This window comes from Kryptolebias marmoratus, linkage group LG1 (assembly GCF_001649575.2).
Source record: "Kryptolebias marmoratus isolate JLee-2015 linkage group LG1, ASM164957v2, whole genome shotgun sequence".
Classification (NCBI taxonomy): Eukaryota; Metazoa; Chordata; class Actinopteri; order Cyprinodontiformes; family Rivulidae; genus Kryptolebias; species Kryptolebias marmoratus.
The window spans coordinates 18,488,957-18,511,724 of record NC_051430.1 but is presented as its reverse complement, the minus strand read 5'-3'; the positions used below and the strand labels follow the sequence as shown (position 1 = coordinate 18,511,724).

At 38.9% G+C, this 22,768-nt stretch overlaps 1 protein-coding gene across 1 annotated transcript in view; it reads left to right on the top strand.

Annotated features, from left to right (window-relative positions):
* wscd2 (WSC domain containing 2) overlaps positions 1–22,768 on the top strand; it is a 39,718-nt gene that overhangs the window by 5,450 nt on the left and 11,500 nt on the right. The window contains exons 2-4 of the mRNA XM_017413989.3: positions 15,937–16,867; positions 19,774–19,888; positions 22,174–22,358. Of these exons, the coding sequence (XP_017269478.1) occupies positions 16,480–16,867; positions 19,774–19,888; positions 22,174–22,358 (688 nt within the window). The 5' untranslated portion in view covers positions 15,937–16,479. The remainder of the gene's footprint in view (positions 1–15,936; positions 16,868–19,773; positions 19,889–22,173; positions 22,359–22,768) is intronic.

Sequence of the window (22,768 nt, the reverse complement as noted above, 5' to 3'; positions counted from 1 at the left end):
CAGCGGCAAGCAGAGTGCCCATGTTCTCCATCTGTCAGTAAAACGGCTCAGGTTGGTTGTGATATTTGGAGGAATCACATGCAGTTAAAGGTCTGCCACAAGCCCGTCGCCGTGCCACGTCAACCCTCATCACATCCACTCTCTTCTTGTTTTTGCAGATGTCATATCCAGGTTGCTGAGGTGCAGCATGACTCAGCACAAGCTCCCACTCGGCATTTCACTGACTCATGTTTCAGCCCTCTCCTCAGTGAACCAGAAACTTAAACATCGTATGACTGCTCTGTCAGACTGAGCTCAAGCATCAGTGCTTTGTGGTGTGAGGCCCGGGCCTGTTGAGGGTTTCCAACTCTAACAGATCCCTTAATGGGATTGTTTCACAAGATGCATTAGTAAAAGAGGCGAGCAGTAAAATCGCTATCCTTAAATCAAAGACTTCAAAGTACATTGTTAGATTTTTTTTTCTCTTCCAGAATTGGCAGAGATGCTCTTCAGACTGAGCTTTTCAAAATTACCAGATTTTCAAAAGCTAATCAAAATCTGAGTAAAATCTGTCAAACAGGAAAATAACTTCTACCTCAGCACTACGTCTGTAAAACATATGGAGACAGTAAGAGAGATTTGTAGCAAAGCTGTCAAACGGTAAATGATCTAATTTGTTTGCAATCCTTTCTTGTGTTTTCACATCAAACCATGTATGATTATTGAATGGAGCCTCTGTGATGTTTGCTATCTGAATTCTGCTGTTGTCAGGGGTGGGCAATCCTGGTCCTGGAGAGCCACTATCCTGCATATCTCTGCTCCAACACACCTGATTTGAATCAATGGGTGATTAACAGGCATCTGCAGAACATGAAGAGGTAATTTAATCACTGAATCAGGTGTGTTGGAGCAGGGAAACAAGGAAAACATGCAGGATAGTGGTCCTCGAGGACCAGGATTGGACACCCCTGGTCTAATTAATCATCTTTCTTGAGCCAGAAGTGAACATTTTAAGAAGAAAAGGGAAGTCAGTCTCCAAAACCCTAGTTAAATTTTGTTTCATAACAGTTATTTGGTTTATAATCAAAACATTTTTTTGCCTGCACATTGATTTGAAAGTCAGTTTAGCTATAAAATATACTAACTTTTTATTTCAAGGAGGGGTTTGTAAGCAAGCCCTTTGCAGCTGCCAGTGAGGAGTCACTTTAGGACTCTTTTTATGTTGTCTTTACATTTAATAGTTTATTTTATTTTATCTTTTTGGGAGGGGGACTTGATATTTATTAAACAAGTGCTGTGGATCCTGCTGCACCCTTTTCTGAGGCTGTCTAATCAAATTTGCGTCGTTTGACCACCGAGGGTGCTACAATAAGCTAAAAGCAGTTTTTCATACCATTCCTTTAGCCAACCTTTAACATGATCAGATCAGGTTGCCATGGCAACTCTGCCCTGGTGAAGCGCTTGCCCCCTCATTGCTGCTCGCGGATACATTTTTGGTCTATTTATTTGTCTAAATGGAAAAAGTGGATGAGTGTTTTTGAACATTTATAGTTTCTGAAAAGGTATTTTTTTTATTTCTCTAAAAGACCACAGCAGAAATAATTGAATGTTTTTACCACAGAGTTAAGCATCTCTGCTCTGATGCCGGGCACTTTTCTAGAATAACTTAAAGAAGCCCTTAGAGAATATACTCACTTTTTGTTTACTCTGAATTATAAATTGCACAAATTATTCCTAAATGCTCAGGTCACCTAGTTAACAAAAGGCTTCATGTTTTGTGTTCTTCCTGTTTTAGAGACGCTTCAATGATTTTTGCCTACAGCTCATTTTTTAAATTGGGCTTGTTGGATGTTTTTGTTGTTCACAGCTTTTAAAAATCTTTGTACTAATGGGTATTTCTGTATTATCTGGTCCAGAGGAGGCAGACTTCAACATGAAGTTTTCTCTCTGGATGTAGTTTTTACTTAAGATGTGAAATCTTTTGGGTTTCAGAGGCAGAAATTCAAAGGCTAAGCCCTTGGAAGCAAAGATATAACTATCCAAATAAATGTTGTCTTTAAGGTGTGGAAATTCTTTGAAGAAAAATATATGAAATCACACTTTTATCTTACTCATTTTTTTGTTTCTGTTTTTGTATCTTTCACACACACACACACACAGCCGTCCTCTTTCTTCCTCAGCGTTGGAGGTGTTGTTGCATGTTGCATCAGAGCAACAGTGAAGCTCTCCTCTATCTGCTTGTCATATTTTATTCATCTCAGGAGATGCTGCAGCACCGAGCTGCTCTCATTCCTGCAATCCAAAAGCAGGCAGCTGTCAGAGAGCCCGAATCCCCAGATACGTTGCCCATTTCTGCTTCTGCAGACAAACATCACACACAGACATGCCTAACTGCCCGACACAGGGCTTTCCTGTGTGCACATCAAGTTCCTGTAGCCTTTCCTTTAGCAGCCACTTCCTCTTAATTATTTTTACGTTTCTGTGCATGCAGAAATTAATTTTAATACAGAACTTAACTTTGTAGTTAATTTGGAGTAGGCATTGTTTAAAACAAGTCCTCCTTCTAAACTTTCAATACTTATAAATAAATAAATAAAAAAAGAATGAATTTATTTATAAACCATGTGTTTTAGACATTTGCTCTGGCCATAATACTCCATTTGATCATCTGTAGAGCAAAGACTTGAACAAAGCAAGGAGAATTGGCAGGAGCATAAACGCTGGATGAGCAGAAATAAAAGATGGCTGAAGCTTTGGCTGAAACTCTTTAGGTTTCATGAAGAGTGACGATGGGAGGAGGAGGGTTGTGCAAAGACAGTGAGAGAATGACAAAGTGAGGACGAGAATCAGAGAACGCCAGCCACAAAAGTGTGAAAGAGGATCTTTGAACCATAAATAAGAATTGAGAATGAGGGAAATTTGACGTGTGTGGTAAATTGGAACTGATGAAGAGGAGTTAAGGAGGAGAGATTTTAATGCAAAATAAATCTAATGTGTCCTGAGACAAGAGCTAGTAATGTAGTCCAGAACATATGCCTAAAATGGTTTTTTTAGACAGATTGGTATAAAAATAATTCAGAGAATGTGGCTTTACATAAGCAAAAAATAAAACAAGATGCATATTTTTACACATTAGTCCCTAAAATATAAAAGACCCAGAAAAGAAAACAGACATTATTTCGTTAGAACATCATTTGAAAACTTTTGCTTAAATTTGCCTAAATTTTCTGAAGTTTTTAATTAATCCTCTTGACTATTCTGCAGACTTAAAATAAATGTGAAATTATTAATTATAGGTTATGGGGCATGCGGAATGGAAAACAAAAGTTAATTTGACTTACTTAGCAGGAAGCAGAACAGCATGATGTCGTCCCGCAGAAAGATAAAAATACCACAGAAAGCAGCGAGGGTGAGGAGGAGTGAAAGGTACAAAATCACTGTTTCATCTTTTCACTAAAAATATGTAGAAAGTTGCAGTTTAGTGCCGAGTTAAACACGTTCCTTTGTTGCCGATGAAAAACATGCTGAATCATTGTTTTGAAATTTAACGCTGAGGTTGTCGGTGTCAGACATAATAACATCAACAGCTTGTTTACCACAAACAGTATTAAAGTGAAAACAAGATGAGTGACGAGGCCTTGAACGTCACTCGTACCTAATTGGGAAGGAGACATTGACAGCAGGCCTGTGGTGCTCCTCGACCTTTTTGCAGGCAGATTTGCGTCATGCAGATGAGGTTGGCTAAACATTTTGCAACGCATGCTTACACAGCACCCCGTGTTTTTCCAAAACCAACGTATTCAGATCACTGCACCCAACACGCTCCCCCGCGTCACTCTGCTTGTCGGAAATTAAAAGACTCATGTACGACAACACCAGCTGACGCTTCAGTCACTCTTTTTAATTACAGTCTTTCAGAAATGTCCAGTGACGATGAGCAGATATTTCTGGGAAAACTCTTCCTGTTACTTTCCCTCCAACCCGCCTCATATTTCATCACTTCAGTTTGACAGAAACAGCTCAACCAGCACGAGTGTCAAATACTTCTGCTGTGGGTTAAATGTGTAGGTGGTTAAAGCAATACAGACTGCATACTAAGAGAGAGAAAAAAAGTTTCCTGTTTTTTGTTTTTTTCCAGTGGAGAAAATGTTAAAGTCTGTCAAAAACACATATTTTGGCTGCAGTAGCATTGGATTAGAAAACATGAGCACAAGAAACATTTTGTGGTTGATATCTGCACATATTTTATCTCTGCCAACTGGAAGAATTAGGAGATTTTATTTCAACTCTGCACAGTTTTACAAGAGCATATATATATGCATAAAAAACAATACAATCAAATATGTCTATTCTTTAGGTTTAGAACATTATAAAATCTAAGTAAATCAAAAGGTTTAAACAACTTATTGTCTGTGTCTGTGTGTTTGCTTGTCTGACTTAGCAAAATATGATATTTACTGCAGGGTGGATTTTACCAGGAGTCTTAGAAAATAATACAACTTTTGGATTCAACATGGCTGCCACAGCTAATGAACCCAAAAATGGCTCTAACTCAGTCAGTTTTACACATATTGAGGTAAAAAGTCGGTATGGCAGTAGCTCAAATCATCCCCATCACACACTCTGGGGGCTAATAAATCACATTTTCACATCAAATTTTACTTCATGCTTTTTTACTCTGCACATCAATGCAAGTTCAAAAATCTTTTTGCCAAAAATATAAGGTTGAGAAGCACATTATGATGCCTTTTAACTTTGACAGACTTGTTCAGTTTTTATTAGGTCAAAAGGCCTAACTGCTGCTTGTACTTTTCTTTTACAAAAATGCAATAATTTGTTATATTTATTTCATTATTTTAAGTGTTCTCCTTCTTTTGTTTATGTTTTATGTCAGCTACTCCTGTACTAGAGCTAAAATCAGAAGAGAGAAGTTGCAGCTATGTGTGAGAACAAGAAAAAAAAACAAAGCAAAAAAACAGTCATGATATAAAATTGGTGAAAAATCTACACAAACTCCTTCACTGATTAGCTATTGTGAGCTGATGTTTATTAGCTCAGACGATACTTGGCGCTCTTGACGGCATAATGATTGAGGTTGTTTCTAAGTTCACAGTTCATCTGTGAAACCGCTCTGTGGTTTCTTTCAGGAAACTGCTCTGGAGAGAGAAAAAGGAAGTGAAGTTTGGTCAATACCTGTCTCTTCAAACATGATGGTATATTCAGTGCTTTGGAAGTAAACATTAATAACTTATGTCTTCAGTGAGGAAATCTCTGTCTGGTTCATTGACGCTTCTTAGAAAATATACACTTATTGTTCCTGTCATTTTTCTCTTGCTGTGGGAGGTTAGAGTGAAGAGCTGCTGAACAACACAGCTGGAGGGTTCTTGCTGAAGGACACTTGAGCAAAGTGGGCTCTTGTTGACACAGAAGCATGAATCTATGCTGTATGGTTGAGGGTCTGTATTCTCTCTGAACTGCACCTCCACCACTCGACCCTTTCTTTTTTTTCCCATGTTGTTGCTCTGCAAAACAATTCAGAAGAAGCTGTGCAAAAAACAAGGACAGCTGTGTTAACATCTTCCTTCAAGGGAAAGTTCCTCCAGTAATACTGTTGGAATGAAATTTGGGATATATCCTTGTTTACTTCCAGTTTTCTATCTTCTGCAGTAAAATAGTGGTGGTTTGGGTTAATCTTTGGTGTTGGCTTCATAATTCACTGAATTTACAGAGAATTTAATGGATCGCAGACAAAGTAGGAGAAATGAGGGTCTGGGTAGTTTTGTTAGGAAGTTTATCCATCTGTCTGTCTGTCAGCAAGATTACTTACAGACTAATAAACAGATTTTGATGACATTTTCAGGAAATGTTATATTTGTCACTAAAAACAAGTGATTAAATGTTAGTGATGATTTGGTTCAGGATCCAAATCTTACAATTTTTGAATGTCCCTATGGCCTTGGTGGGAGGTTGCGTTCTCCAAGAGCTTCTAGTTTAAGAAATTTGATTTTTGTTTAAGAAGCCTGTTTTTATTGGTTAATTTAGCTTTCAAGACTGAAAGTTGGAGTGTTATTTCAGAGTCCTATCTGAAACCACTGAGTCCAAATGGCTTTTCTTTCAGATTTAGGCATCAAACCCTCTTGTTTAAAGGGATAGTACAGGCCCTTTGAAGTGGGGTTTTGTGAAAAGATCAAAAACAATTAATATCTTACCTGTTGTAGATAGCTTTTAAAACAAATTCAATTTAAAGAAATAAAAGACATGAAAAAGATATGAATTATTCACAACACTTTCACAGGACCCCACATCAGAAGACTTGAACTTTCCTTTTGACGAACACAAACATAAAAAAGGAACTATTTTCGAATGAGAAAGACAAAGTTCTTCACTTTAAATCACTTTAGCGTGAAGAACAAATCCTAGTTTGGCTAAGAACACAGCCTCTGACAAAAATGAACCCTGCATGCTGAAAACAAATGATAAATGGTCCCCAGTTTGAGACAGTTTTATGTCTGGAGGTCCGAGCAAAATGGAGGTAAGCCAAGTAACCATGAGACACAACTTTTAACTGAGACCTACACACAGACATACACTTTTTAACAAACTTTGTTTTTGCATATGTTTCAACCTTTTGCATGCAGTTTGTGTTCAGTGAAAAGAAAAACCTTTGCAAAGTTCTGTACATGAGATCATATTTTTATCCTTAAAGCTAAGGCCTGTGTCAGATTGTGTTGTCTTATTTGAATGCATGGAAACGTCAGTCCTTAAGAAGATAGTTCTGGCTTTATACTTGTTAACAGCCTTTTAAAGGCTTGCACATAAATGCACAGTCATGAAGGCACTTTACTTGGATAATCAGAGGAGTCAAGATCCACTTTGAAGCACTTCAACATATTCAAGCACAGAAACAGCATTCAGTGTTCAGTTTGTTCTTTAAATTGGTCCTCTGAATAATAGTAAGGCATGTAAAAAAGAACAACTAATTCTTATCGGTGCATTACAACATTAATGATGTCAAACTGGTCTTCAGTTTATTCCACTCTCTACTACTTTACATATTTCTTGGCCTCTAATAGTATTTTTCTTTTACGATGGAGCAGTTTCCAGGTTAGCAGAGAACATAACCCAGACAGTGATTACACATTTCTCCAAAGGATAATTAGAACAAATAAATTTAACATCATGTCCATAAATCAAGGATGGTAGCAGTGACTGCTAAATGAGGGGTTCTGTGTAAATTGCCATTTGTTGACTTGATTGGGTCTGTCACTGACATTAAAAAGCAGATCAAGTTCAAGTAGTCACATGAATATTCAACATGTTTTAATACTAAGTGATTCCAAATAAAATTGAACGCCCACTTCTTAGTGCTGCTGAGAGCACTTTTCTTGGTGAAATTCATTTTTTTTCTCCACTCTGCAACATGAATAAAGCGCCACGCTCACAGTTAATAATTAACTGTACTTTTTAGCAGCACGCAGTGAAAAATATTCACCTCGGTGCACTTTTAGATTAATTGTTTGCTGTTGAAAGTTGCTGAAATTTCCATACAGCATTTCTCATTTTCTATCCTGTTCTTCCTAGCAAATTAAACATTTGCCGAAAGCCTCTGCAATCCCCTCTTAAATCTACTCAAGCAGAAAGGACTGAGAGTCACAGCAGAACGGAGCTGGGAGAATTCACCTTTAATTAAAGCGGAGAGATCCTCGGTGCTTAGTGGAGGTGTGAGAGGAGAAGAGTGGAAAAAGCTCTTTTCCTTTCTGGATATAAGAAAAAAAACTGCAGAAATTCTGAAAATGGATGAAGGGCTTTGCTAAGGTAAAAAGGAAGAAGGAGACATCATTTGATCTACTGACAGCTCCTCTCCCTGCTGCAGAATAATTACTTCTTTTATGAAGCCATTAGAGAGGACCAGTTCAAGTGATCATTTCTCAAATGTCCGTTGACGTGGCCAACTGGGATCTGGAAAGTCACACTGCGGGAATCCTCTTTGTTTGAAGCTGCCTCTATTTGGAGCTGATGCATCATTTATGTCTTTCTTTGGGCAGCAAGAATTGTCATTATTTTACTCAGTAGAAAGAGGTCCATTTTCTTCTCTATTCTATCAAATTTGCACGAAATCCAAATGATTTATCAAGTTTTTCCCTCCTTTTCTTCTGCCTAATTAAACCCCTGCTTTGCGTCCAAAATTCACAATAGCTCTATTAATCCTCTGCTTCCATTGCCTTATTAACTCTTCTTCACTATATCTGTGTATTCTGGTGGAAATGTTCACGGTCACCACTCAGTTACATTGTTCCAGTTTAACACTACAGTGTGACTGTCAAAGATGAGGATTGGATTATTTTTAGACCGTTTAATTTACCTCTTCTCTTCCTGAGAAAAAGGTCACTACTGAGCTTAATGGACCATTCAGTTATTATCAGGATTACAATGAGCTTTTTCTCTGCCACGCTGGGCCAGATTTTTAGGCATCACAGGGTGTGCTTAAAAACTCCCTCCGCCATTGGTCGGTCCGAGGTTTTTAGAGCTAAATGAAATGAAAGATAATGGGTGTAGGATTTTCAGCAGATGGTATGTAACAGTTCTGCAGATTGTGCCTGTTTAAAATGGGCATAAAACAACCAAAAATCCTTAATAAACACAAAATACAGCCATAACTACTGAACAAATGAGTGTATTTCATGATCATTTTTCGTGAAACAGGATCTGAAACCTTTTCAGAGAAAAGGTTGGCTTATTGTGCAGTGCACCACTGAAATTGTAAATAGGCTGCATTTATCCAGCACTTTTCTAGCTTTGACCACTCAAAGTGCTTTCCATTTCAAGCCCTTACGTATATGCATTTCTGGAGGCTTTGTAGTGTTTTTTTCCCTGCCAGACACAGATATTTACGTGGTGGGGAACTATGTTGGGTTTATTGTTTTGCTCACAGACAACCACAGACCTTCCAATCGGTAAGTGGCTACTCGACCCGAGCCCCACCTACTCTTTATGTCTTTTCTGCATTTCAGATAAACTCTCGGTTCCTGAAGTGAAGTTAGAGTGAAAAACATGTAAAGAATAAGAATTAAAAAAGAGTAAAATGAGCTTCATTGCTTCTAAATAAACCCAGGTTTATTGTTACAATCAATATGTTGACATTTTCATGGATCTGAAAGACATTTTTTTTAATCTTTACACTGTTGTAAATTTTGCATTATTCAGGAATTCTGATAGAATTTGTTGTTCTATCAGAAATGGATGACTCAGTTTTCTTCACTCTGTAAGTTTATAATTCAGATTTGTTGCTTTTTTTTGTTAGTTTTTGTCCTTACTTTTCATCAGTGTGTAACTTCTGTTCCCCCTTTTTGGCAATGAGTACAAGCACTGAACATGAGCCAAAAGTATTTGTCACTAATGGGAGTCATTCTTCGCTCAGACAGCAATTAGTGCCACATTTTCATATATATATATATATATATATATATATATATATATATATATATGGGGCATCACAAGCATTTTAGGAAAAAATGGACTCTTCCATGCTGAAAGAGTAACTACTCTGTTACTGTTTAACTCCTTTTTGGGCTTTAAAAAAAGATTTCATTGCCTATTAATGTAAGATGTGCTGCTACCAGTATGTCAGCATAGAAAATCTACAACAGACACCCTCTTAGAAACTCTGACTTACTGAGACATGCATATAGATGTATCTGGTGCTGAAGGGGGTTAATGAAAATTATGCAAACTCATTTGGCAAAGGGGTTGAATGTAAAGAATGTTCATTTATATGCAAAAATCCTGCACTGCAGGGTAAATGTCTAACATTAACTTTTAAGAAGGTCAGTAATGAGAGGTTAATGAATGTAGAGTTGAGGCACTAGACCTCTCATGTGGCACCAACGGGCAGCTTTTCTGTAATAATTTTAGGAGGAATTTATGCTTATCTCATGCTTGTCTCATATTTTAAGAAAGCTCGGACAGACAGGTTTCAGTAGCAGGCAGCTGGCTGGTAAATATCATATGTTACCTTGTATTATCGTTAGTGGGACGTTATATTTAGAAACTTTATCACTTGATAGATGAAGTGGCTCCCAGGACACGGGGGTACATTTTGTTTGTAGCTAGAGGTCACTGGTAATCTGACTAGAAACTGTGGTTTGAATTAATTAGCAGGAAAAAAAAACTTTCAGGAGTTTTATCTTTACATTACCAGTCGTTGAGCAGGTATTGTTTTAACCATCTTTGTAGGTGAGCCCCTTGTCGAAGAGGTCACGTAAGAGAGTTGGACGCAATGCCAGTCAATACTGTGGCCAAAACAGCTTAAGTGCAGGTTCAATTAAAATGGCAGACAGGGAAAAGTGGAGCCAAAACCACGGTGTACACTGAGGTAGCTTTTGCCAGACACTAAGTGTGAAAAAATTCTTTGGCAGGGTGATCTTATTTTACTGGAAGCAGCCACTCCAGCTTTCAAGGGTCATGGACTGCTAATACTCGCCATCTGCACTGAGCCGTCCACACGAATCTGTCCTGCAGAGCAGCAAAACTCTGGCATTAAAGAGGTTTATTTGAGCTCTGACAGTGTGTATCATATAGACTTCACAATATACTTTTACTAACTGAGCTGCTGCCATAAAAACGCAGCATCTCGTTGAGAGGAACCAACTCTTCGATTTGTAAAACAACATCAGGCAGCTGTGTGGAGTGATCTTAAAAAATGTGGGCCTGCACGTTGTTTTCAGCGGGGCAGAAATGAGATCTTTAGTTTGATTAGATTTGACAAACATGGCTAATGCACATTGGCAGGCCAAACATGTGAGGAGAGCACAAAGACGGCCCTTGCAGGGTGAGGGGAGGGTCAGCGCCTCTGCTGCTGTTAACCCTTCGGTTGCTGACTCCCAGAAGATAAATCCTGCTCAGGATTTAACTCTGTGCTGTGCAAACAGGAAGCTGGAGAAAAGAACAATGAGACAAAACATAAACAGCTTCCTGTCCCTCTAACACCGGACATCTTGATGACCTTGCCTTCCTGCTTCTTGTGTTTGTGTTTCCATAACAACAGCGTTTCATCGCCCAGGTCCTTAGGTGTATTGTTGATGACCATCAGGGTGTTTTTCTTTCAACTGCAGACCAAACGCAACCTTGCTAATATTTTGTTGCACACTTGTTCTCCTTTGGGTTTTTTTAACAACTGTGAAAACGCAGCAAGAAAAAACAATTTTCAGCTTTCAGAGAACATCCCAGCTAATTTACTGCAGCTGCTGTGAAGCGCAGAGGGGATTCTGGTGGTCAGGAGGCCTCTCCCATGTTCAAGTGAAAGGAATGTTAAGTGAGAGACGAGAAAATAGAAACTGAGCACAACAGCAGGACAAAGTAGCATGATTGAATATTGTATGCTTCTATCCTTAATCCCAGCTCCTCAGTCAGGATCTTGTTAATGCTTGTGAGAATAAAGTTTGGTGGTTTAATCAGCCGCTGTATCGTCTCAAACAAGCACGTAAAGTTGTGTTCAGTTCAGTATCTTTTCATTTCTGAACTCCTGTGTCTGCATTTCCGTCTTTCTCAGCCCGTTTCCTTGTTCAGTAATGCCCAGCAGATAAAGAACATTTCTGGATTTGACTTGTGGAGTCATTTGCCTGCAGCACAAGCACAGCTGGCTGTGCGCCCGCTCACCGAAGATTAAATTAGACCTTTCCTACCATAAATCTGCTCTGATTAAATTTGCCGGTTCATTTGTTCTGAAAGTAAATTAATGGACATTAGGTGAGTTTATGTCCACTCTGGCAAACAAACAACCAAACAAAGCATCACCAGTAGCCTCTGCCTCTGTTCATTGCAACTTGTACCGATTCTATCTTTTAATCAGAGTGGCTCAGGAAGACAAAAACACACTGTGTGAATAACGAGTTTCTGAAATTTATGACCACCTGATTTTATAGGTTTTAGAAACTTCTGTCATGTTGCTCACATCAACCATGCCTACAGTTTATTTTGGGCCAGACTGGATTTGGGATTAAATGTTTAAAATCAGGTGACCTTGATGGTCCTCTGATGTTCCCTGTTGTTTCAAATTGAGATTATAGGTTTCAGGAATTTATTTCCCCAGAGAGGTTTATATTGCAAAGGCAAAGAAAGAATTAAAAAAAGCAGAACATGAAATAAATGGATACGACTTTCATGATCCCTGAGTATTATTTTCCAGGTCATGTTAGTTTACTCTTCAGTTACCTCAAATTTAATGATGCAGTCATCATCTATAGTTCAAGCTCTGACCTGCAGATTCTGATTTTGACCCATTCTGATTTATCTCTAAGAGCTATAACTGTGCATTGTTCTTCTTATTTTAGGTTGAACTGAAATTTGACTGTGTTCATAATAAAATTTTCCCTAAAATACTACCAGGTCACAAATCATTTTTCCTTCCATCACTGGAAATCTACAATAAATAAAGTATACACAGTATAATGATCTCCCAGGTTATTGAACAGTTGAATTTTTACCAATTTAATCCAGCTACAAAAGAATTACTGCATTTCTCATTTATAAACTGGATATATTTGCCTTCATATTCTTATACACTTCTGAACATATAAGCACGGCACTTTTTATATTTATTTTCACATGTCCTTAGTTTAAAACAAATAGGATCCGTGTCCAACACAATATTTCTTTGGGGAGAAACCCTATAATTTACTGTTAGATGTCTTAGACTGCTAAATTGTTCATTCATTTTATTTTAACTTCTTGCATGGTAAATTACAGCTGGATAATCTTGACAATTAAATCATTAAATCTTTTTTTTTTCCTACATTAGCCCTCTGGTTTCAAATTATACAAGGTCCCGCACAGAAAGCTGGATGTAAGTCATCTGTTTAAGTGTCAGCTGGCACTTAAATGGAAAACCTCAGCCTGTAGCATGTTGTAGAGCAGTAAAATAAATTGCAGATATACCTCTGCAGAAAATTATTGTTTCTTTTTAGTATCCTCTAACACCTCTTGTGTGTACTCAAACTTTATTTTTAAACGCCTTTCAGATATTTCAAATCAGACTTCTTCACTCTGTAAATACTCCTGAATGAAAGACGTTTTACTGTTCGTGCAAATTAGCTTTTAGCTGTGCTGGATTGTATCCTGACTGTCATAATAATAATAATGAAATAATAATAATCAGATTTTTGAGTGCTTGGTACATTCATGAATGTAAAAGTCTGATTTTTGAGTGTCAGATGGGCTGGCTGGTTGAGCTGAAAATAATCTGATTTCAGTCACCAGCCGAGCAATCAATGTGTCAAACACAGAGCTTGTTTAAAGCAGAAACTATAAATTTTGACCTCATAAAGCAACAGTGCAAAGGACAGATTCATTTTTAGACATCCCGATACTGATGTTTTGACATACGAAGAGATCAGAAATCAATATTTGATGTGGTAACCTTGAGCTTTAATTGCAGCTTTCATGCATCTTGGCAGGCTCTCCACTAGTCTTTCAGATTGCTGTTGGGTGGCTTTTTGCCCATTCTGGTGCAAAAATTCAACCATCTCAGCTCTGTTTGATGGCTTGTGGCTGTCCGTCTTCCTCTTGCCAGAGGTTTTCAATGAGGTTCAGGTCTGGAGATTGGGCTGGCCATCACACGGTCTTTAAATGATGGGTCTTCATCCACACCTGAGCCCCACTGAAAACCTGACGCTCCCTGTATCCCTCTGCCAGTAAAGCCAAAATTAAACCCTTCTTTGCCTCCCTCAAAACTTTTCTTTTCAACTCCTTAGACATGGTCAGTAGTTTTTATTTTCCCCCCATTACTTTTGAGTTACTATTAGTACTGGTGTTGCCATCCAGCTGGTCCTATTACAAGAGGTTAATGACAACAACAGCAGTGGTTTTTATACTTTTCCTCATTAAATAGGATTTGGTTCAGTTGATCACCTAATCAGTACCTCATTAAGTTGAATGAGGTGTGCTTGTACTAGAATTCAACAGACGCTGGAATAAAATGGCTATTATGCATGTAGACATGCTGATTTCAGGAAAAAAAAATAGCGGCGGTCTCTTCATTTGTTCCAGAGATGTAAAAAGCTGCTTCTGTTAACTGAGAGGACTTCAGTTACTTTTCAGTGACAAGGAGAGGATGTAAATTATTAACACGAGTAATTAACCTGTACGAGTGAAGTTGCATTCATGGGGTGGCGCAGAGGTATCACATGTACATTTTCTCCATCTTTTCCACTTTTAAACCCATTTACTGTGCTTCCAGAACAAAGGGATCATAGCTTTTTACCTGCATCAATCCCAAAAGGCCATTTGCAGCTCTAAAACCAAACTGTTTCATTATATTTTCAGATATATAGTTTCCCTCCACATGGATGTGGGACTAGTAACCTGTTGAAATAAATCGCTTTGTTTTTCATTTTTGTAACTCTTTTTTTGTAAGCCTTGATATGACTCAGTATCTCCTTGCACAGGTCTGAAGACTCATCCTAGTTAGATTGCGAGGCGGCGTGTGGGAGTAACTCCTCAATATGTTTGTACAGCTGCTGAACTGAAGAACTGATCAAACTGTGCAGCTACATTCATGTGGATCGGAGGCTGCTCATGTTCATGGGAATGACAAAAAGAAACACTCAGGTTCAACCACACAGAACAGTCAAGAAATAGTTTGAAACTACATTCATTTGCTGTTTTGTTAAATAAAAAGATCATTTGTTTCCTTTCATGTTAATCCACTTCATGGCCTAGATTTTTATTTGGCAGACAGACATTGGTATCAGTGTTTCAATCTAATTCATTGTTGTGTAAATAAACCTTAAGAATGTCAAACAATTCTGCAGATTCGTTCATGCATGCTATTCTAAAATGTCCTACATCGTCCCAGCAACTATACACCACTGTAAATTTACACCATAGATACAGTTCCCTTCATTCTTATCCTGTATGAACTCCCCGCTATGCTTCCCTTTGTCTTTTATGAACGTTACATCAGCACTCTTAATTCCTAAGCTTTGTGTCTGTGAGGGGACCCTGAAAACTAAAGTTTGGGGCTGTCAGCCAGAATGAGGGCTGTCTTTCTGTGCCGATGCTGCAGGTTGTTGAAGCCCTTGAACGGTTTGGGTGAGGAGAGGCAGAGGAGAAAACCAAGGTGGGGGTTTTGGGTGACAAGTACGGTGCAGATTTGTCCCGGAGCGGACAGAAATCCGTGAGGCTGCGCGTCCCCTCGAATGTTCTGGAAAACTCCCTGACCTTGAGGAGTGTTGCGTTACACCTCCCAGTTGTAACCTCCTCAGCGTGTCCCAGAACAGAGACTCCTTTGAGGGAAGCTGGAGACTTTTTTTATAGTGAGGTGGAAAAAGAGCAGTTATCAGTAAATCTTATCAGAATTATGATAAGAAAAAGAAGAACTATGTCTTTATATGAGCATGTGGTTTAGATTTGATGCATAAGTTTGCTTAACCCACCAAATTTTTTGACCTCTGCATTCTTTGAGCCTGTTTGCTCTGATTCTGTCACTTTAGATCGTCCAGATTTATGTTATTAATTTTCTACCATACCCAGCATGTTAGATTTCAGACAGCTCAGTAAAACTGCTTCAGGGTAGAGCTTTTCTTTCTGTCTTGTTTTTATCTCACGACTTCAGCTAATTTACCAAAGATGATGCACAACTCTAGGCTTGATACGGTTAAATGTTTCTGAGTGGCTGGTGTAAAACAAAAATGCATTTGCAATATATTTTCAAGCTTTTAGTCATGTGTTTTGATTTCCTTGCTAATGTTTTTCCTTTAAAAAATATGTTCACTGAATTTAGAACTAAAGATTATGCTTAATTGTCCAGTGATAATTCTGATTAATTCAAAGCTTATCAGGAACTTTTGGATCTTTATCATTTCTGAACTTGCTTAGGTTATTTATCTGCTACTTGCTTATGATAATTTTTACTCTGGTGTGCTTATTCTTTTTTTTCTTATCTGTGTGTCTTTACTGCAGATGGTGAATCACACCCTCTTTTTGCCAGGATTGTCTGGGTGAATAACCGGCCACACAAAGCCGAAGGATCTTAGCTCGGCTGGTAAATAAAGCCCTCTTCCTTCCGCGCAGCGTGGGAGAAAGTGCCACTGCAGCGCTGTTGTGGCATCTCTGTATAGGCTGATAACTGGAGTGAAAGCAGCGCTGAGCGATCATCTTTCACTTTGAGCCACTCACCTTTCATGCCATGGCCCCGTAGCTGGCTGTGAGGGTTGGACTGTCGGTGGGAACGCACACAGACTCTCACGTGAACTCAGTCTGCAGGCAAGCGGACGGTGCACCCATGCAGAGCACCACACTTATGAGACTGAAGATTCATACATGAGAGGGGAGTCATGTGATCGCTTGGATGACCTTCATACAAGATTAAGACACTCTGACTGACTTTTTTTTTCTCCCCCCAGTGGGGCTGTGAGGTGGGAGCAGACAGAGAGCTGGTATTGATTCTTGCTTTATGAGTTTTCCTCACTGTGAAGGAGTGGCAGAGTGGCAGAGGGAGCCAGCATGGCCAAGCCTCTCCTGAGGATACAGCGCTATTTCTGCAGGAAACCTGTCAGATTCTTCTCCCTCATCCTCCTCTATTTGACTGCCGGAAGCCTCGTCTTCCTGCACGCTGGCTTCGTTGGGGACAGAGGTTCTGGGGCCCGAGGGGGCCGGGTCTCTGTCGTAGCTTCAGAGGTGGGAAGCCGAGCCTCATCAGACACCCGGGGGCTCGGCATCATGAGCAGAGTGTTTAAGGAGACACACAGGTCTGGTCGGAAACTTGGACCTCGTTGGATGAGAAAGAGCAGACATGATGGCCACGGCCCAGAAGGCAGAGGGGGAGACTATTCCAACAACTGGAACCGTGCTCTCAAAGGTCGTAATGCCAAAGAGATGGATGATGGAAGAGGTGAGATGAACACGAATTGCATGCCTTACTATGTTTACTATGTTTTATTTTTATCGTGATAAATTTGTGAAATATAAAAAATAAATTCACGCAAATCAGCAAATGCAAGATTTAGAGGTTTTAAAACATCTGCAGTGTTCTATAGTTGAACTGTTCAGTGTGTAAGAAACATTAACAAAAAATGAAAATATCAACAATATGCAGTTGTAATACAAATGTAAGACTTGCTATTGCAATACAAGCTGATTCATAACACATAATGCACTGGAAAGCACTTCATGGTATTATGAAACTGTTGATATAAATCTCTGCTGCATCTTAATGGCTCAACATTCCAAGCTGTATTTGGTCTCTGGGGAGATCTCTTCAGAGTGCACTGAGATGACGAATTAAGTCCTCTGTCGTTTCTTTGTGTAAATCCTTCAAGGATCTCAGCCTCTGTGCTCAGCTGAAGCTTTGCTTTGCACTGCCCAGCACATGTTCAGCCAAACAATGGCAGATTATATTATGACAACATCTAAATGACTACATGGCTGCAGGATTTAAAGTTCTATCTCTTTTTGTTATAGGCTGCACAGCTACAAAATCCCGTCCGAAAAAGGTTTACATGTAAACTCCTGGTCTGCATTTCGCATCTTGTGTTATCACACAGCTTTTCTAAAAGCTGCAGTGTGAGGCTGCCAGTTCACAGCTGACATCTCTGAGCCTGAATGGCACAAATATCCTGCTTACTTCCTGCTTTCCAAATAAAACGCTGTGAAATGAGCTGAATTGAAGATATCCCTGGCTCAGTTATTTCTTCTTAGAGCTTTTCTTACTCTTTCAATCAAAACAAATTTTCTGCACAGTATTCTGAAAAGCACAGTCCTGTGCTTAAATGCATTTTTAGACACTTTCACTTTATTTTATGCTGCTTATTGTTTCCACTCCAAAACATTTAATATGGATGTACTTCCCATCTTTAAATGCTAGTAGTTTTCGGGATGAATATGCACAAAGGTTTAAAATTACAACACGTTGTTAAAGATTCTTACAGTTCTAAGTAGGGCAGTACAATATATTGAAAATGTATTAACATTGTAACATCAGTGTGCGCAATATCACAAAGATGTAAAAAAGCTGCAGACACAAACTGCTTGCAGGTCTCAATAAAATAAAATGAGGGAATATTAGTAAAGTAATATCCATAAATAAAGGACAATTATCTTTAAAAAAGATATATGTTTGAAAAAAATGTATTATTCCCTGAATAAAAAACCTGATGGGCAGTAGAAAACATCTGGTTTCAATACTCTGGAACTGGTAGCAATATCACGACTTCATTGGAGTTATATCTGGATAAAGTCTTGGAATAAAAACAGAATAAAGGCAAAATTTCTGCTGCAGCTTTGTTTCAGGGATGTGGGTTTCTGGTCTCTATTCAGAGTTAATCCTGCACAGGTGATGAATGCAAATTGCCCAGAAAAATAACAAGTAAGTGTGAGGTTTTCTGTGCAAAGACAAAATGTAGAGGCTGGCCGCTTGATTTTTCACTCTGGGAAAGACTTCAACATTTTTGAGCGGGACAAAAGTCAACCCAGAAAAAAAATGATTTTGGTTTTTTTTTTCCTCACTTAGAAAACCTTCTGAGTCACAGGACAGTGCTTTGTCATTCAGAGCAGAACAAGAACAATGATTTAAAATATCTTCTGAGCTGAATCTTTCCCAACTGAAGGACAGAAAAACCAACATGTTTCCAATGTACATTAAAGCTTTGGGTTATCTGATTAAATGAAGGTCTCTCAGTCTGGCTCAGTTCTCCTCCTCCCTTCACACATTTCCCTTTTCTGTAACACTAACCTCTTGGGACAGCAGCTGAATGTGATGATGGAGTAATTAATAGCTTCAAAGCATTTGTTTTCCCTCATGCATCCAGCAGCACTCATTACTCTGTTGCCTAAAACGTCTTCAGAACCCTCTTATGTTTGGTTTAAAGGGAATATTATTTTCTCCTTAGTCCAAACAGCATCGCTCTCGCTCTCTCTCTTTGGTTCTGAATGTAATTTAAAGGGAACAGTGCAGTGGAAGATGCAGGCTGCAGCACACTTTTATGCTGTGTGGTGCAATAGCGCAGAGTGCTGCATACTTTACTGATGAGAACGAATACGTAAAACCCTAACATGACTCAGCAGGGTTCACTCAGGTGCATCTACACCTCATAACTCATGTTATCCTGAACACACAAAGCATTTTAATCAACATTCTGCCTTATAGCAGATTGTCTTCCAGCATTAGTAGAAGAGGTAAAGTCTGCTGCAGGTCACCACATGCTGCTGAGGCTCAGACAATCAAGCTAAACAATTAAAGCAATGGATTTTTTTGATTCTCCTCTCTTGGCTTTAAGGATTGAGAGGTAATGGCACAGACAAGTGGTTTGTTGGTGAAGCCTTTATTGACTGGTTAAACTGGAGAAGATTGCTTTTTATTAAAGGGAAGAAGCTGTTGAAGGGTCACTGAATTCCTCTGCAGAGGTTTCACTAAAACCCAGTTCCTTTCCCCTCACACACTCCCCTTCCCACACACACACACACACATGCACTTCTGAAAAATGCAGCGAGATGACTGCTACTCCAGTTACACGCCACTAGAAGGGGATGTGTGTCTTCATAAATAAATAAAGATTCTGCCCCAGTTCTGACTCTGCATGTGCTCTGTTACTACAAAGCAGCCTTGTGGAGAAGAGGGTTACAGATGATTTTCACTTTTGATTCTTTTCTTCAAGGATTTCTGCATGTTCTTTTTTGGATCTGATGTGCATTCCCGTGTTCGAAATATGTGTATATTTGTGTTAAATGTGTTGATTTAGTTTTAATTATATTTATTTATTTATTTGGTGAATATCACTTACTTGTGATTGTCTTTTTCAGCAAAGTATTTTGGCTGCTATGTTGATGACACTCAGAAACGAGCACTGAGAGGAGTTTCCTTTTTTGACTACAAAAAAATGACTGTATTTCGTTGCCAGGACAACTGTGCTGAAAGGTATGACACAAGCAAACAACAACACCCTCATTCATTACTTACCCCTCTTTTTTTACATTATATCATACCCAATTTCTAACTGAGAAATAAAGGGCAATATTACCCCTTTGAAAAAAAACATAATTCTTTGACAACTAAAGTAGAATACTTCACTGCAGAGGAGGTGATGAGGAAATAAAAAAGCCAATGATAATTCAGTATGACAATCTGAGACTTATTACAGTTTTTAATTCTTAAACTTAAAATATTTTACAGCAATTTCACAAAAGAAAGTCATTTTCAATCTCAGAAGGATGCATCTCTTGATAAATATTTTTTAAATGACTAAAAGCTTCAGAAAAAAACATCTAAAAGGATGACAAAATCAGATTGATTAGTCAGTTTTCGTGTCTGTTTTATATCTGTAAGCTTCACATTGAAGAACATGACTGTCCAACAAAAAACTGAACATATTTTTTTTATGTACATTTCAAAGCTTTAAGTATCACAATTTTTCTTTTTTTACCTTTTAGTCAAACTTTGATTAATTAGATTATGTTCTCAGTTTCTGTTTTTGTATCATCCTTGCCACTAGAAGGTCTTTTATATAAAGTCCTTGTTTCCAGCACCTCAAACACCACCTGTCCTCCATTAGTAGTCAGCACACCTGTTGACTATCACCATCTCTTTTACTCCTTAGTTTTTCCTCTCTCTTGGTCACATCAACTGCTCAAACCCATGTATCGTACTGTTTTGCCATTTCAGTTGTTAACCTTCATTTTGTCATTAAAATATCATGCAGAGGTGCTAAACCCGCCTGCTTGGATCCTGCGTTTGGGTCCCTAATACAAACCCACCGCTAACTGTAATCAGTTCAGCTGAAGAAAATCTCAATTCTGAGTCACAACAAGATGTTTTTAACACCTTTTCAGCTCATGCTGTGTTTTCAAGTTATTCAATTTACTAGAATGATGAAGAGATTTTCATCATGTGTATTATGTTCTGTAAGGAGCAATCTAATCAAAATGTACTTAGCATCAGATCTAACAATACCCATGATTTTGGCCATATTAGGCATTCAGGAATAGATGAACTGGGCAAGTTTAGAAGAGAACAAACTGCAGATTTGAACAATGTGGCAAGGCATCTATGTTTCGCTTCCTCTTTATGGCATCAGCAGAATGAGCCTTGAATGAACCTTTTGCTGATACTTCAAAGTTCAGTTTTTTTTCTTTAATAGAAAGTACTGTTGTCATGTATATGGCCAGATCAACCTGTTTTTTTATCATATGTTAAACTGAGTTGCTTGGCTGTTATCCTTTATATGTGCACGTGATTTTCTGTACCTGTAAATGACCTGCATACACTATAGCAGAAAATGTGTCACACATAGGGCACAGTATTCTGTTGTCACAGTTCTCTTCATTTGGAGGACGTTTATCAACCATAATAAAGTAAATTTATATAGCATGAGACCCCAGTACGCTTTATATAAAGGAGATATTAATGACATTTTCTGATGGATTGATTTTATTGCCATTTTCAGAACAGAAATATGTACTAAATGTTTTAAAGTGTTTATCTCTTCTCCTCGTGCTCCATTATTTTCATGTTTCCCCCCACATCCTGTTTCCCTCTGCTACAGCACCATCTTCCTCTCACCTCGTTTTCTCCTCCCTGTGGAATACATGGGGACGGCTCTATCAAATGCATTAAATTACACCCATCACTGATTCACAGAGCTGAGAATAGAAGCAAAGAAAGATGCTTGTTTTCAGCTCCCTCTCGCTTCTTGGTTCATGCCTCTCGCAGCCCGCCTGTCTCCTCTCCCAGAGCAGCAGGTTAATAAAAACAGACAAACAAATGAGAGGCCACACATAGCAGCGAACAGAGGTTTGGGTTTGACGGGCAGCCCAGGGGATTTGTCTTGTGTGTGAGCTATGTTAAGTGTCTAATTGCATTGGAGAGACGGCTCTTGGGAGTCAGATCCTTCATAAAGAAAGGAAAGATGTGATTCACGCTCATGTACACCCTACATTGATCACTGGCTTTGTCTTTGAGGCCTGCAGCATATATAACTCATCTTTGGTCACCAATGAGAGATGTTTTAATGTTTTTTGTGTATTTTCATCTTTACCTCAGCATCCCTGGTGTGCTATTAGTTTGTTTTTATTGATTACAGCTCACCCAGTAATGCAGAAGAGTACATCGTGTTGGCCTGGGAATGGTTTGGCAGCATGATGAAGTCTCAGAACAATTTCTGTTTTCTTGTAGCTCTCATCTTTTATGTTTTCTCTGTCCTTCAGAGGCTACATGTTCGCAGGTCTGGAGTTCGGAGCAGAGTGCTACTGTGGCCACAAGATTCAGGCGCCCAATGCCTCGGAGAGCGAATGCAACATGGAGTGCAAGGGAGAGAAGAGCAACATGTGTGGAGGAGCCAACAGACTGTCCATCTATAGGCTGGAGCTGAGCCAGGAGTCAGCACGCCGCTGTGAGTCTCTGCTTCATGCAAATCCTGAGCTGCCTTACGCTGTGCTGACTACTAAACCCCAGAAGGAGGCACATTTCTTTCAAATTCAATAAAAATCTGGTCAACATGTTTTAATTACATACTGTACCTATGTTATGTAAATAATTAGACCTGAATACCCCAGGCTGCAAAGATCCAGATTTAGCCCTTAAACGAAGCATCCTTGGCTTCTCTGAGGCAAAAGATTTGGGGATTATTGTTACAGCTGGGAGCTGGCTGCACTGTTATTTTCATAACTCCCGAAAGAACTGTTCTACCTATGTAGCCACCCGCGGTCGAACTTTGAAACACTTCACCGCCTGCAGGAAGCACTGCAATGTATCAACAAAGGGACGATCATCGGATGTGCAAAAATATATCAGTATCCTGCT